The 13,862-nt window shown below is 40.6% G+C and overlaps 2 protein-coding genes across 2 annotated transcripts; one reads left to right on the plus strand and one right to left on the minus strand.

Annotated features, from left to right (window-relative positions):
- The first annotated feature begins 3,316 nt into the window (after positions 1-3,316).
- On the plus strand, positions 3,317-5,804 carry LOC104416540 (CRS2-associated factor 2, mitochondrial-like). The gene is made up of 6 exons (XM_010027916.3): positions 3,317-3,818; positions 4,303-4,430; positions 4,520-4,745; positions 4,854-4,981; positions 5,113-5,301; positions 5,450-5,804. Exons 1-5 carry the CDS (start codon positions 3,317-3,319, stop codon positions 5,218-5,220), a joined length of 1,092 nt encoding a protein of 363 aa, XP_010026218.3. The 3' UTR covers positions 5,221-5,301; positions 5,450-5,804.
- A 5,516-nt stretch (positions 5,805-11,320) lies between these two features.
- LOC104428881 (toll/interleukin-1 receptor-like protein) lies at positions 11,321-11,863 on the minus strand. The gene is made up of 2 exons (XM_039299707.1): positions 11,531-11,863; positions 11,321-11,335 (listed from the first exon to the last, which is right to left on the minus strand). Exons 1-2 carry the CDS (start codon positions 11,861-11,863, stop codon positions 11,321-11,323), a joined length of 348 nt encoding a protein of 115 aa, XP_039155641.1.
- Positions 11,864-13,862: the final 1,999 nt, after the last annotated feature.

A 13,862-nucleotide genomic window follows, 5' to 3' on the forward strand; every position in this document is an offset into this window, starting at 1 on the left:
ATTTGTACACATACCAAAGCCCGCTGTGATTTGCTTCTTGGCTCCATTTTATTGATCTACAGTTGTAATTTCTGCTCCGCTTCCCTGCAATTGTCATTAGTCAAAGAAAAAGCAACTTCATCAGTCAGATTGATTGATACTTAATACGTTAATTGCTAAGTTCGAGCGAAATAGGACAGATGTTTGGATTAGTTGGCATTATGAAAAGAAACAATCCACAATAAAGTCGAAATGCGCGAGATCTAAGATTTTACAGCATTGAGGAGTAAAAGGTAAAATGCATTCCGATTTTCCAATTTAAAGTTGGGAAAAAGTCATCAAAAGTCCCAAACTTTACCATTGTAACATATTTATCTTAAACTTTTTTTGTGACACCAAAAACTCAAAATTTGAACCAATATGACATATTCACCCCGAGCTTTTACCTATGTGATATATTTACCCAAAGTTATTTTTTTGTGACATAAAATAACCGCGACACCAAATTTTTAGGATAAATGTGTCACTTGGATATAAGTTTAGAATTTTTGATGTCACAAGAAAAAAGTTTGAGGCAAATATGTCACCATGTACAGATTTGGGATACATGTGTCACATTGATACAAATTAAAAATTTTTTGTGTCACCAAAAAGTTTGAGGTAAATGTGTCAAAACGGGCAAACTTTTGGATTTTTGGTGGCTTTAACCCTTTAAAGTTGGTAGACTTAAGAGTATTTAAATACTAAAACACTAACCCTTTTTTTTTGGTAAATATGTAAGTATTGTTAATCAGATGAAGTACTATTTGCACCAAAAGATGACCAGGTCATTGACATGAGTAGACACGTTATTAGAGCATCAAATATTGTTAAGCACATGACCCATTGTCGACAACTAAAATCAATATCAATGTTGGCGAATATCGATGATTGTCACCAATTGGTTGTCGATATACGACCACGTGTGTTCAACAATGATCGATGAGGATGTTGACTAGCAACATTTACAAACTATCAGGGTGATGGAGGAAATCTGATTGCATGAGGAGCATCAAGATATGATTACAAGTTCGTAGCCATGAGAGAACAAAGTAATTGAGATCATAGAACAACTGGCATATACATTTGTAAAGAAGCAAATGTTCAAGAACAGGATCATGGCCTCGAGAGAACATTGGCAAAAAAACTTACAAAAATGGAAGAACATGGATGCAATTGATGGAAACTACTCAAGAGCGATTGTCACACTGCCATTATAATACTATCGCCCGTCTATTAAAGACGCTCGCACGTATCAAACGAATTTACTATCTTTTAATTATTTTTACTTTCCTACATTCTAACTTTATTTTTCAAACTCACATTGTTGATTAATTTCTATTGTGTTACTTAGTTATAGTTTCCATATCCACATTGTAAATTAAATTTTGAGGTGTTTATTTATCTTGGATGTTGCATCATTGATTCAATTCTGGCATAACATTTTTGCATTTTCAAGATTTGTTGTCAATTAAATTCCGACATCGTTTGTTTATGTTTGGTTCTATCATAGAGTCTATATTTTCTTGGCCCTGTCATCAATTAATGTCCAGCATAGTTTATGTTTGTTCTTCTCCTTTGAGAATAATCCAAAATGGGAAGTGTTCAATTGGAACATAAAAACGTAACTGAATTGGCATAATAATCAGGCATTAGAGTTGGCTCTCAACTGGTCTCTTTGGTTGGTGTCTTGTCTTCACGCAATGAGTCAGTGCCTTCCAACACAATGTTAGGAGCATAACGAGTGGTCCTTTGAATTATATAGATATACGATGTCTGCTAACCTTTCAGTTATAGGCATATCTATTGTCCGATCCCTCTTGTTCCTGTTTAGTCCCCTTTGTTTCAAAAGTCGTTTCTATTTCTTCCTCGTCTTCCCCCTCTCTTCTGTTTATGAGGTTTCTTTGAATTTTTTATTAGTAATGGGTGACGACGGTATTCTATGTAAATAGTAAATATAGGTAATAAATAAAAGAATACTGAAGAAATCCAAGGGATTATGTTTTCTCCTCAAAGGGAGACCCTTTCTCTACACATGTACCAGTACACCCGACTAGTCTAGAAGAAATCAGTATATCCAAGGAGTAGTTGAGAATTGAATTGAATTTTTCCATTGAAAAGAAGAAACAGATCTTTTTTTTTTTTGTTCCTATTCTTCTTTCTAAAAAAGGGGTTTCAAAAAAAGGATTATTTCATTTGATCGAGTATACTACCAATAAATTATTCCTTTGATTCTAATGTGTGCTTTCGGAGGAACATGTATGTAAGAAGGAAGCTTGAGCTTGATGCAAATTGCTAAAATATATGTTGCTTTATATGATTATCAATCTCAGTAAAGAGTTAAGTCCCATTTGAAAGAAATTTGTTGATTTTCTTATCACTTGTGATATTTCCTATCCGGAGTTGATGTAGAACCTCTCTCCTTCAATTACAAATCAAAATAACGATTTTCGGTAAAAGATATTTCGTTCTATCACAAGTGATAATGTGAGAAAATGGAGAGAGAAAACCTCCACATAATAGCCAATACGGCATTTGCCTAAAAAGGTCTAAAGTTCCTCATTCTATCACTTACAATTTTATGCACATTAACCAAAATAAAGTGGTTATTAGCTTACTTGTTTTGAAAATGTCCGGCCTTGCTAACTATCGAAGTGCAATAACTAGTCATTAGAAAGATATAGAAGCCTTGCCGCCAAGTCTTCTCCTTTAGTAGCATTAATCATCCATTGAAGTTTATCAATCCAACCTCCCAAAGAACGCTATATCTCATGTTGTGTGAGGATACTCCCCATGTACCTCTAGCGTAGTCAATTGCATTTTCGGCTCGATGGATTCGGAGTGGGGCTCAGTAGGGATGACCCAGTCAACTACATATTTTATTAATCTTATCAAGTCATTTACAAATTTTCTAATCAAGTCTTTCTGACACAAAATCCGAGAAAATTCACTTGATACATCCATCAAACAGCGCGAAAGTATGATGAAGCAAATAAATCAGGTTGAAGCTCACTGAATCCGTGTGAAAAATATTAGCAAATGTATATAATATAAGAGTATGATGTGAATGAAACTTAGCCAGTGTGGACATTCACGTGGACGTGCACTTTGGGAAAATTTTATCCCATCACACTACGACGTGGTTTGTCGGTCACATTGATTGAATTTAGCTGGATTTGGTCCACCTAAAAGTACAAAAAAACTCGATTTAGATTAAGGGTAAAGGTACGAACTTTAAGCAGGCTTTGATCATCACTCGTACAGAGACTGAAGTAGAGATCTTCAGACATCTCCTTCCATGGCGATCCTGCCTTTTCTCCACCGGGTCGCTCCCAAAACCCTACCTTTCCGCCCCGGGAGCTCGCGCGCCCTCCTCTTCCTCCTCCTCCGGCGGCTCTCTCCGACGCCGCCGACGACCCTCCGTTCTCTCCCAAGCCCCCGGCCGAGCCCCAAGACCCCGGAGAAGCAAGGCCCGGAAGGAACCCCGGGATCAAGCCGGGGCGGCGACCGGAACGCCCGGCCGGGCCGGACCCCCTTCGACTTCAGGTACTCGTACTCGGAGACAAGCGCCGCCGTCGAGCCCATCGGGTTCCGCGAGCCGCCGCGGTTCTCTCCGTTCGGGCCCGGCCGGATCGACAGGACTTGGACGGGGACTTCCGCGCCGGCCCGAGAGGCGCCGGACCCGGAGAAGGCGGCGGGGGAGAGGGAACGGGTCCTGGGAGCTCCGCTTTCGGAGGAGGAAGTGGCGGAGCTCGTGGAGCGGTACCGGCACAGCGATTGCAATCGCCAGATTAATCTGGGTAAGTGTGCGTTTTTCGTCCTTTCTCTGTAATGATAGTTTTGATGATCCCAGAGGCCTCAGCTGATGAGAGGAGCTACTGCCTAGTGTAGTTTATAGATTTTTTGCGAAAATTTCTGTGTTGATGCATGAAATTAACCTGTTTTTGGCTTGGCTGCTCATTAGTATATTTGCTGTACTTGAGACATGTACCAATGCTGCTTGTGAATATGTTGGTAATGATATGAATGCATTCGGGCAAGATGAGGAACTTTGCAAATCCTTCACATGCAGCGAAGTCAGCACCAGATTGACATTGTAACTTGTGTGATTTGGGTGCAAACTGTATTCTTCGGTGGAATTGAATCTGGGCAGAACATGGAAGTTTTGTCAAGAAAACTCAATGAGAGATGTTGCCACACTTCGTTATTATCTCCTTTTCAGGCTTTGTAGAAATTTCTTTTACCTCTGGCCACACTTTGATTGATGCCATTATTTTCACGCAGGCAAAGGAGGAGTTACTCACAACATGTTGGATGACATTCACAATCACTGGAAGAAAGCCGAAGCAGTTAGGATTAAGTGCCTGGGAGTGCCGACACTTGACATGGACAATGTTTGCTTTCACCTTGAGGTATTAACTGAATGAACTGATTGAGAATACAGTAGATCCTTTTGCTTTTTCATGGTCTCTTATTTGACGGGTTACCAGTTTTCTCAAAGGACAAATCTGGCGGGAAGATAATTTACCGCAGTATCAATATCCTCCTCTTGTATCGAGGTCGACATTATGATCCGAAGCAAAGACCAGTTATACTCCTCATGCTATGGAAGCCTTATCCACCAATATACCCGAAGCTTGTGAAGAATGTTGCAGAAGGGTTGACATTTGAGGAAACAAAAGAAATGAGAAACAGAGGATTGAACTCTCCCCCTTTAACAAAACTTAGTGAGTAGACTTGTTTCCCATGGCTTAGCCTTTTACTAAGGTCTACTTGTTTCTTACCTGCCATAATTGACCTCAATATGACATAATAAACTATTCATTTTCTATCAGCGAGGAATGGTGTCTATGTCAATGTGGTTGAGAAAGTGAGGGAAGCATTCAAGACTGAAGAGGTTGTGAGGTTAGACTGCAAACACGTGGGTACAAGTGACTGCAAACTGATTGGCGTGAAACTTAGGGTATGCTCTTTAAATTTCGTCGCTTTTTTCTTCCTTTTCTGCTCAGGATGTTAACCTTTTTACTGTTATCTTGATCTGTATTTATCTGTTTAGAGCTTAGATCAAATTATGTCTGTTTTACACCCATGCAGGATTTGGTACCTTCCATTCCTATATTATTTAAGGACGAGCAGATCATCCTCTGGAGGGGGAAGAGAGATACCGAATCAACCTCCACTTCACATATTACCATAAATTAGACATACTGTGAGACCTGCCAGGATAATTGGTTGTGATGTGGTACACGTTATGCTAGAGCGTCTTTTGAGTGGAGACTCTAGGTAAGCCAACCGGCAATCCACATGCACAGTGCCTATTAAAGAAATTATTGCATCATCTTTGGTATCAGATGTTTCAGATGAAGCATGCTGCATTAGCGACACAGGCTTGTTTGCTTATACACATTTTGATTTCTTAAACCATATGCAGATATTCTGGGGTACGATAAATCGAGACACCGTTGCTTGGATGAAGACATTGTGCAAGAAGGCCCTGGGCCTTTAAGAAACTTGACTTCCCATCTTTTGGGACGCTTGCTGTCTCAATTTGAGTTTAGAGTATGGCAATGCTAGAGTTTTAACCGGCAACTCCTCCATGACAATGTACTCTAGTCCCCTTTTCTTTATGGACCTTTTGTTTCTTGAAGTAGTTGGGACTTACATCCCAGGTTTTGAGTTCCCTTTCATCTCATTAGGCCGTGATATGTAAATCGATCATACGAATCACTATATTGATTCTGATGAAAAGGAAATCCTGCATGGTAAGTACAGAAGCGTTGTATTCATTTTCATGCTTTAAGTCCTCGTATCTTTCGTGGTAGGGATGTTGAATCAAGATCACTCTTAGCCTGCGAAAGCTGTTAGGTGTAGGCTTGTGAGGAGTGAAAGGATCAAAGGATAGTCCACGGTATATCTGGTGCTGTTTCTTTGGTGGGAATTTAAACAAAGTCAGTTATTTTTCCTCATTTGTCAAACTCTCTCCGTTCACGTCTATTTTGACTTTTGTCATCCCCCCGATCAGTCAAGTTTGGAACAACCGGTGCAATGGAGACAGCATGCTGTACGGTCCGATGAATCAAAGTGGTCAAACAAGTGATGAAACATTGCTTCATTGGATGCAAGTCCAGACTTCGAATGACGTTGGTGGTCAACCCTGTGTGATTTTTGGCCCCATCCATTATTGCGAAAAGAAAAAATCTTCAGAAAAAGATAAAAAGGCACCAGAGGTTCAATAACTTTTCCAAATTGTTCAATTCAGTCACTGAATTTATTTTTTGTGCAAGTGGGTTCTTAATTTTTATTTTTTCAAATTGGTCTTTCCGTCGAAATTATGGACAAATTGTTTGACATGGCCGTCAAGTAGTTTTTAGATGTCGACATTAAAAAATAATTGAGAAGGACGTTGAAAATATAAAAAGAAATTAAGGAAAAAAAAAGGTTGAAATGTTTAACATAAACTATTTGAAACATGCATCTACCCTGTTGGTTAATATAAAGTATAAAGCAAGATAATGGTATAAGCAAGCTACCTCAAAACTCATCTGTTGGGATTAACTTTTTCCTTTTTATCACTTGACATCTCACTTTTATTAATTGCTGAAACCCTCGAATCATTGCAAACCCTCATATATGGACAGTTAAGATCATCCACGATTAAATAAAACAAACAGTCAAATCCTTCACTACTCTTGTAACCCTTGCTTAGTGAGTCAAATCAATGCAAACCCTCATATATGGACAGTTAAGATCATCCGCCACTACTCTTGTAACCCTTGCTTAGTGAGATAGTGATGAGTCAACGGCGTCTTCTTGGCTTGGGACGGGTAGCGAAGAGGATGATGCTTTGATGCGACGTCGTTGGAACAGATAGAAGAGAGTTCGGATTTGCATCTGACGTGGAGATGACCTGGCAATTGGCATTGCAACTTTGAACTGGATAATCCCACTGCAGCACTGCTTTGCCCCTGCTCGAGTCAACAGTCAAATCCTTTCTCCTACTTTTGGGTTTGCTTTTTTCTGTTCACTTCCAATCTGGAAGGGTTATGGTAAGGATGATCTGCGCATTAGATAAATTTCGTTGATTGGATGCTTAATAAGTACTCTTAGGACACTAGTTAACAAAATCCTTCCAATAATTATAATAAAAATGAAGAGAAATGAACTGGACGATCGGGTTTTAAGGAATGAAAAGATGATCAATGTGCTTTCGTGTATTTTGTAGCAATGATGTGTTATCATCCAGCAATATTGCATCCATAACAAGGAAAAAAGCAACAAAAAAAAAAAAAAAGACCTCTTGCTGGATTGTGCAAGTTTGCTTCATGCAGCTGATGGCTATATTCCATGACCATCTACATATCTCTCTCTGGTTCCGATAGGAATGGAGAGGATTGGATCCCAAGTGTTGTTGATGAGATAGAGAGAATGCTAAGAGTGACCGGATGTCAATTGAAATGAAGATCCTTACAACGTTAATTTTGTCATACGGAATAACCATTTCACTAGAGAGATTGGTGGGTAATACCGTTGCTTTGCATTTGTTTGAAGTCGCCTTTCAATGTATGAGATATTGGTTGCATAAAACTGCTGGCAAAGCTTGAGAATCAGCATGGACATGGTAAGACACTTGATGCAACAGTAAAGTTAAAGTGAAGTGGGAGGGAATGCAATCTGGCTAGTACCAACAGCGGAATCAACTAGTCTTCCCTACATAGACCTTTTGATCTTTGACAGTATCGGATTGACACTTCCGGAAAGATGAAGATCACATTAGATTGAGTCAAACTTACCATCTCAGAATTATCGAGCATGAAGTATTGACATCATTGATTGGATGAAGAGAGGTGACATAGGTGAGGTCTGTGTGATGAGTTTCATAGAGCAACTTGGAAGACTATGGTCATTCAACAAGCATTATTAATGCACTCGGCGTCACGAATCACAAAAGAAAGAGGGAAAAGTTTAAAAGAAGCTTTATGCATGGATCCATTTATTTATTTTTTTTTGTCGGTCCTACCTTACTCTTATTCTAACTCTCACTCTCAGAATTTTGCCATCTTCTTACAAAGCGTGGGAGTCGAAATCCACACTTGAAACTATTTCATCCCCACCCTAATCCTCAGGAACGAGAAAGTGGGGTATGCAACTGGGTTGAACCCCAGTGGTTATGTGCAAACTTTCTATATATCCTTTTTGTCTGTACGATGACCCCAATATTAGCTTTTTCCACGAGTTGACACTTCGACAGGCACCTCCTGCGTCACAATACCAGTAACAATACCATCTCAATAATTTTTCGAAGGGGTTTTCTTTGTAAAATTCAGCATCTGTTTCACTTGAACTTTCTTCTTCCTCGGTGTCTATCCAATTGTCTTCTTCTGAATGTCTTTCCTCCGAAGACCAATTTGTTTCATTCGGCTGAGAGAGCTTTTCTTTGTTAGATTCATCATCTGTTTCACTTGAACTTTCTTCTTCCTTGGTGTCTTTCCAATTGTCTTCTTCTGAGTCTCTTTCCTCCGAAGACCGATTTGTTTCATTCGGCTGATGGTGTTGGAGCACGATCCTCAGATCATCCTCCTCTTGCTCGTTTGTAGGACGGAATCCCCATTTAATCAATCTTCCTTTTGCTATCCTGAGGCGAACTCGGAAATGCCTCCAATCATCTCGCGGAAGCTCCCCTTCTTTATGCAGCCCGCTGAACGGAAAATATCGAATCCGCACATGATCAGATTTCATTGAACGAAACCAATCCCATGGACCAAAATCCACTGGGCCATCAATTTCGACGCAACATTCAGCATCACCCGCTTTTCCTTCCTTCGGGCCAATAACAATACAGAGTGCTATTCCTAAGAGTTTGTTGCTCAAGCCCCTGGGAACCATGAAAGATATGGAACTGTCTTTACGGTGGAGAAACCATTCTGGCATCTCTCTCCCAATCAGGGTAATTTCAACATATCTCATCTTCGGGAGCTCCTGTCATACAAATGGTTCGCATATCAAGTACTCAAAGTTTGTGAGTGCGAGAGAGAGAGAGAGAGAGAGAGAGAGAGAGAGAGAGAGTCTCTAACCTTGCGTGATAACACATGAGCCGTACTTGCCCCCTTGCGGAATAATTCACGACATGATGACACGTCAACGGCAAGGCAGTTGGAGAGACTTGACAAATCTGGAAATTCCTGTAGAGATCTGCAACCACTTGCCAATAGCCTATGCAGCTTTGGCGGAAGCTGAGGAATCTTTTGTAGCTGTTTGCATTTACCGACACGCAGGTGTTCCAAATCGTGGTATTTGTTGATGCATGTCGGCAGATGAGTAAATTTGTTTCCGGAAAGATCTACGTGCCCCAAGTTGGGAAAACAGGAGTAACTCTCAAGAAACTTCACTTCTGAGAGATTGCAGCCATCAAGATCTAGCCGGAATAAATTTCGAAATCCCAGATTGCCATTAGGATTGGTTGAATCCTCTGAGTTCTCTAGAAACATGACAAAATTGGAGCAGCCTCCAAGATTCAGATACTCGAGATTTTGCAACTTATAGACACTTGATGGGAGCGTTGGGAGTCTTTTGCATTTTCTTAAATTTATTATCTTCACGGAGACAAGATTTTCAACTGATGCAGGCAGTTCTTTAATAGCGTTCTGCCTACTCCAAGAAACATAAGACTCCAAAGAAGCTGGGGCTTTCATCCATCCATGTTTGCTTCCGCTACATCTTCCTAACATCCTCTCCGTTCTTTGCCTTTCTTTGGATTGGACCTCGAGGGTCGGTGGTTTGTAATCTGGTTGTTTCCTTGTTCTGGGTAGTATAGCTTGTTGTTATTATTGTCCTGTATCTTTCGATTCGGCTTCCTCTCACTCTTCCTGTTTCTACAGCTAGAGTGTGAGTTTTGGTGCCAAATTTTTTGTATATTTGTCCAAAGCTTATATATATTCTTACATTTTACCCCAAAAAAAAAAATCATGCATTTGCAGGGTCTCATACACATTTCTTATCAAAGACCTCTCGATGAGAATTTCTATTTCTATAGTTGAGTCAAAATCATGGCTGTTGTCGATAACTTTCTTGATGTATTCTAGTCTATTTCCCTTAAAGAGACAAGCAATGTCAAGGAAAACCTCCCTCACATTGTTTGCCAATCCTTCAAAGCTTGTCTTCAGAACTTTATTGATAGTTTGGTAAGGACTTTTGGAGAGGTTATGCAGTGCACTTTCCCATGCAAATTCCTCTCTTCCACATAAGAATGAACCCAACACTACAAGTGCTAATGGAAAGCCGCTAGCATAATGCAGTGCTCCATCTATGAGATCCTTTTTTATTTCAGGTTTTTTGCAATGTGGAAAGGTGTGCTGATTAAAAAGGTCCATTGCCTCACCCTGGTCTAAAGGTTTAACTTCATACACATGATTTATGCCATGAGAAGTCAGCAAATGTTTATCCCTTGATGTTACAAAGATTCTACTTCCTTTGCCAAACCAATCGCCTCCTCCAGCTAACATATCCAGTTGACGCCAATCGTCAACATCATCAAGAACCAAGAGAACCTTCTCGTGATGAAATTTTTCCCTTATCAAACTACTTCCTCTGCCTTCACTATAGACCGTTAGATGTCCAGGAGATAAGATTTGATAAAGAAGTCCTTTTTGCAACTCAACTAGACCGTATTTGTTTGAAGTTTCTCTAACTTGCTCCAAAAATGTAGATCCCTGAAAGTGTCTTTCCATAGCATTATATGTGGCTTTAGCAATTGTCGTCTTCCCTATACCTCCAGGTCCCATATACCTATCATGAGAACATCATCACCATCCGACTCTTTTTGCGATAGTGATATCACTTCTTGCACTTGGGAATTTATTCCAACCGGATACTTAGCAATATATAAGGGTGTTGTTGGCTCTAGACGACTTGATACTTGTGTGACGATGCCTTGTATGAACTCCGCTTCATCTCTGATAAGTGCTCAAAAGAGAGAGAAACATGTTTTAGCATTTCAAAGCCATGGTTGGAATTTAACCTCTAACGTCACAAGGAAATTAACATAAGAAGGATAGCAAATGATAAGATGAAAAAAAATAACACATTTGGGTCAACCTACGCCTGAAGACAAAAATGAATCGGGTACTATGAACTACGCTATTTATCTAAGACAAAAATTTCCCATTATCCACACACAGCAAGAGTCAAATTCAAACAATCTGCTAGCTCGAAGTTTTGGTTATTCCACTTTTGTGTATGCTATCTAGCATATCTCCGCTTTGTATCTTCAATTAAAAAGACCGATTTGACAATATTTATCAGTTTTTCAGTGATAGTTTATCTGCATATAAATTGACGCATAAGAAACAATCACCAGCTATGGTAAACAGTACGTCACACCAATAATTTACTTACTCATTATTATAATACCACCTAGACAAGCTACCGGCATCGGAGAGAGCCTTCTTCCATCTCTTCACTATCTTAGGATCCTTCTTGACATCGGACTCATGCATCTCCCATAACTCTTTATCACCTGTCTCACTTCTCTTGGTTCCACTTTGTAAAACACCGGCAACACAATCAGGTCCTTTTGTGCCTTGCACTCCATGATCTTCACCAACTCTTCCAAACACCACTGCGAGGAAGCATAGTCTTCAGAGAAAATGATGATTGCGACGCTCGATTCCTCAATCACCGTCATAAGAGCTAGCGATATTTCCTCTCCTTTCCAGAGCTCCTCACTATCCTTAAAAGTGTGTATCCCATTCCGATTTAGATCTGCATAGAGATGACTGAGGAAATTGTTGCGGACGTCCGTGCCTCTGAAACTCAGGAACACATGGTAATTCCTTTTGGAAGAGGCCATATATCAGGAACTTGGGGACAAAAACAAGAAAGAGAGATTAAGAAGGCTGGCTCTGTGGACACGATTCGGTTTGAGGATTACGAAATATAATCAGTCTATCCCTTTGGATCTCACTCACAGTTTCAAGAGGCTAGAAAGAAGGCATAGAGGGATCTTCCCTTAATGGATGCACGGGCACTCTCTGGAGCCCCGTATTGTGTCAGACGCTTCGACACATGGTCAACTTTCCTAACAATGCAAGACGGGAATTGCGAGAGGCATGGTGGGTCAGGTCTGCAAGTGCGAAGTGAGAGAATCGAGGGTGGAGGTGAGGGCGAGAGAGCGGAGGCGAGGCCGTGAGCAACGGAGGGCCAGAGCAAGAACAGAGATCTAGGCGACCCAAAGGACCGCGATTGCAATGCTACAATGGAGGGCTGAAGGCGATGCTGCGGCTGCTAAGGAGGGAGGGCCAGAGGCGAGGCGGCAAGCGACTACGATGAGGCGATCGAGAGAGAGAGAGCAAAGATCGAGAGGAAGATGATTGTGCAAGGACGCGGAGGCTTTCCATGATTAGCCAAAAATTGATTTCTCACAATGACAATTGTCATGCGCGGCCGGCGCGGAATGCATTTTCTGTTCAAAGCCAATCACAAATTGGCACTTGTCAATGACGTGAACATAAATAAAAAAAAAAGAAAAGAAAGACTGGTCTCTTTTTTTCTCTCTTCTGCTCGGTCCCCACCACTCTGCCGCGGCCTCGGACCTCGGATTTCTAGGATTTCGGGAGCGCCGATGACTCTGCGGTGGTCATGGCCAACCCACTCCATCTGTCGTCGTGGGGAGAAGCTAACGTCAAATATTAAAATGCTTGTGTATATGAAATTGCAATTGGAGGAAAACATGGCGGCTGGCACTAAAGGAATGCATGTACCTCCTATATAAAACTGTCACCCTTTTTTTTTTTTATTATAAATAATTGAGATTTCATTCCGTGTAAAATCAACTGTAATGGCATTGTTTCATAATTTTAAAAAATATTGATGCCTTTCATGGATGATAAAGAAAACGGTTGTGCGAAAGATGTGAGGGAGAGGAAAGCTGCCCTGCCAATTGACCAACCAAAATATTGATGCATTGCCATGGGTTAAAAAGGAGATTGGGGAATTGGCAGACCGATCATAGTATTGTTGCCCTACCATGGGCAAAAATGAAATTTGGGGATGGCAGGCCGACCGTAATATCATGGCCCGACTATGGGCAAAGAGTTAATGGGCCCGTTTGGTTCGACTTTTGGGAAATGCATTTACAGAAATGCAAATACCTTTGGGTGAATGGGGTTTTCCGAAATGCAAATATCGTTTGGTAAAATTTGCATTGAGAAACAATTTTGGCCAAAATACCGTTTGATAAAATTTGCATTTGTAATTGACTTTTATTAAATAAAAATAAAAATATATTTATATTTATTTTTGAAGTTCGGCCACCGGACCGCCAAATCCGATGGCCGGACCACCGGATGGCCGGATCTCGGCCCCGGACGTCGCCGCGGTTGGGCAACCCTGTGTGATCGCCGCTTGAGGCCGCGCGACCCCGGGCCGCTTGGGTCGCGCGGCCTCGGGCGGCCGTTGCTTGGGTCACATGCCTCGGGCGGCCGTCACCGGGGTCGAGCATTCCTTTAGTTCCAACCGCCACTCAGTACGTTCATATTGATATAGAACTGTAAAACTGTCACCCTTTTCTTTTCTTTTTTTTTTTATAAATAATTGAGATTTCATTCCGTGTAAAATTAACTGTAATGGCATCGTTTCGTAATTTAAAAAAATAATATAGTTATTTCATCAAGAAATGATATTGCTACTCATTGAGGGACATAAGTGTCGCTTTTTAGTAATTAACTAGTTGATATTGTTGATATTCATTTTGCTGTACCGAAAGTATTTCCAATGTAATAAAAAAAAAAAAAGTTAGCAATTAGACATTTTACAACTTGGTTAAGTTTAAATTACTTTGCGCTGAATAA

This window comes from Eucalyptus grandis, chromosome 8 (genome assembly GCF_016545825.1).
Source record: "Eucalyptus grandis isolate ANBG69807.140 chromosome 8, ASM1654582v1, whole genome shotgun sequence".
In the NCBI taxonomy this organism is placed as follows: domain Eukaryota; kingdom Viridiplantae; phylum Streptophyta; class Magnoliopsida; order Myrtales; family Myrtaceae; genus Eucalyptus; species Eucalyptus grandis.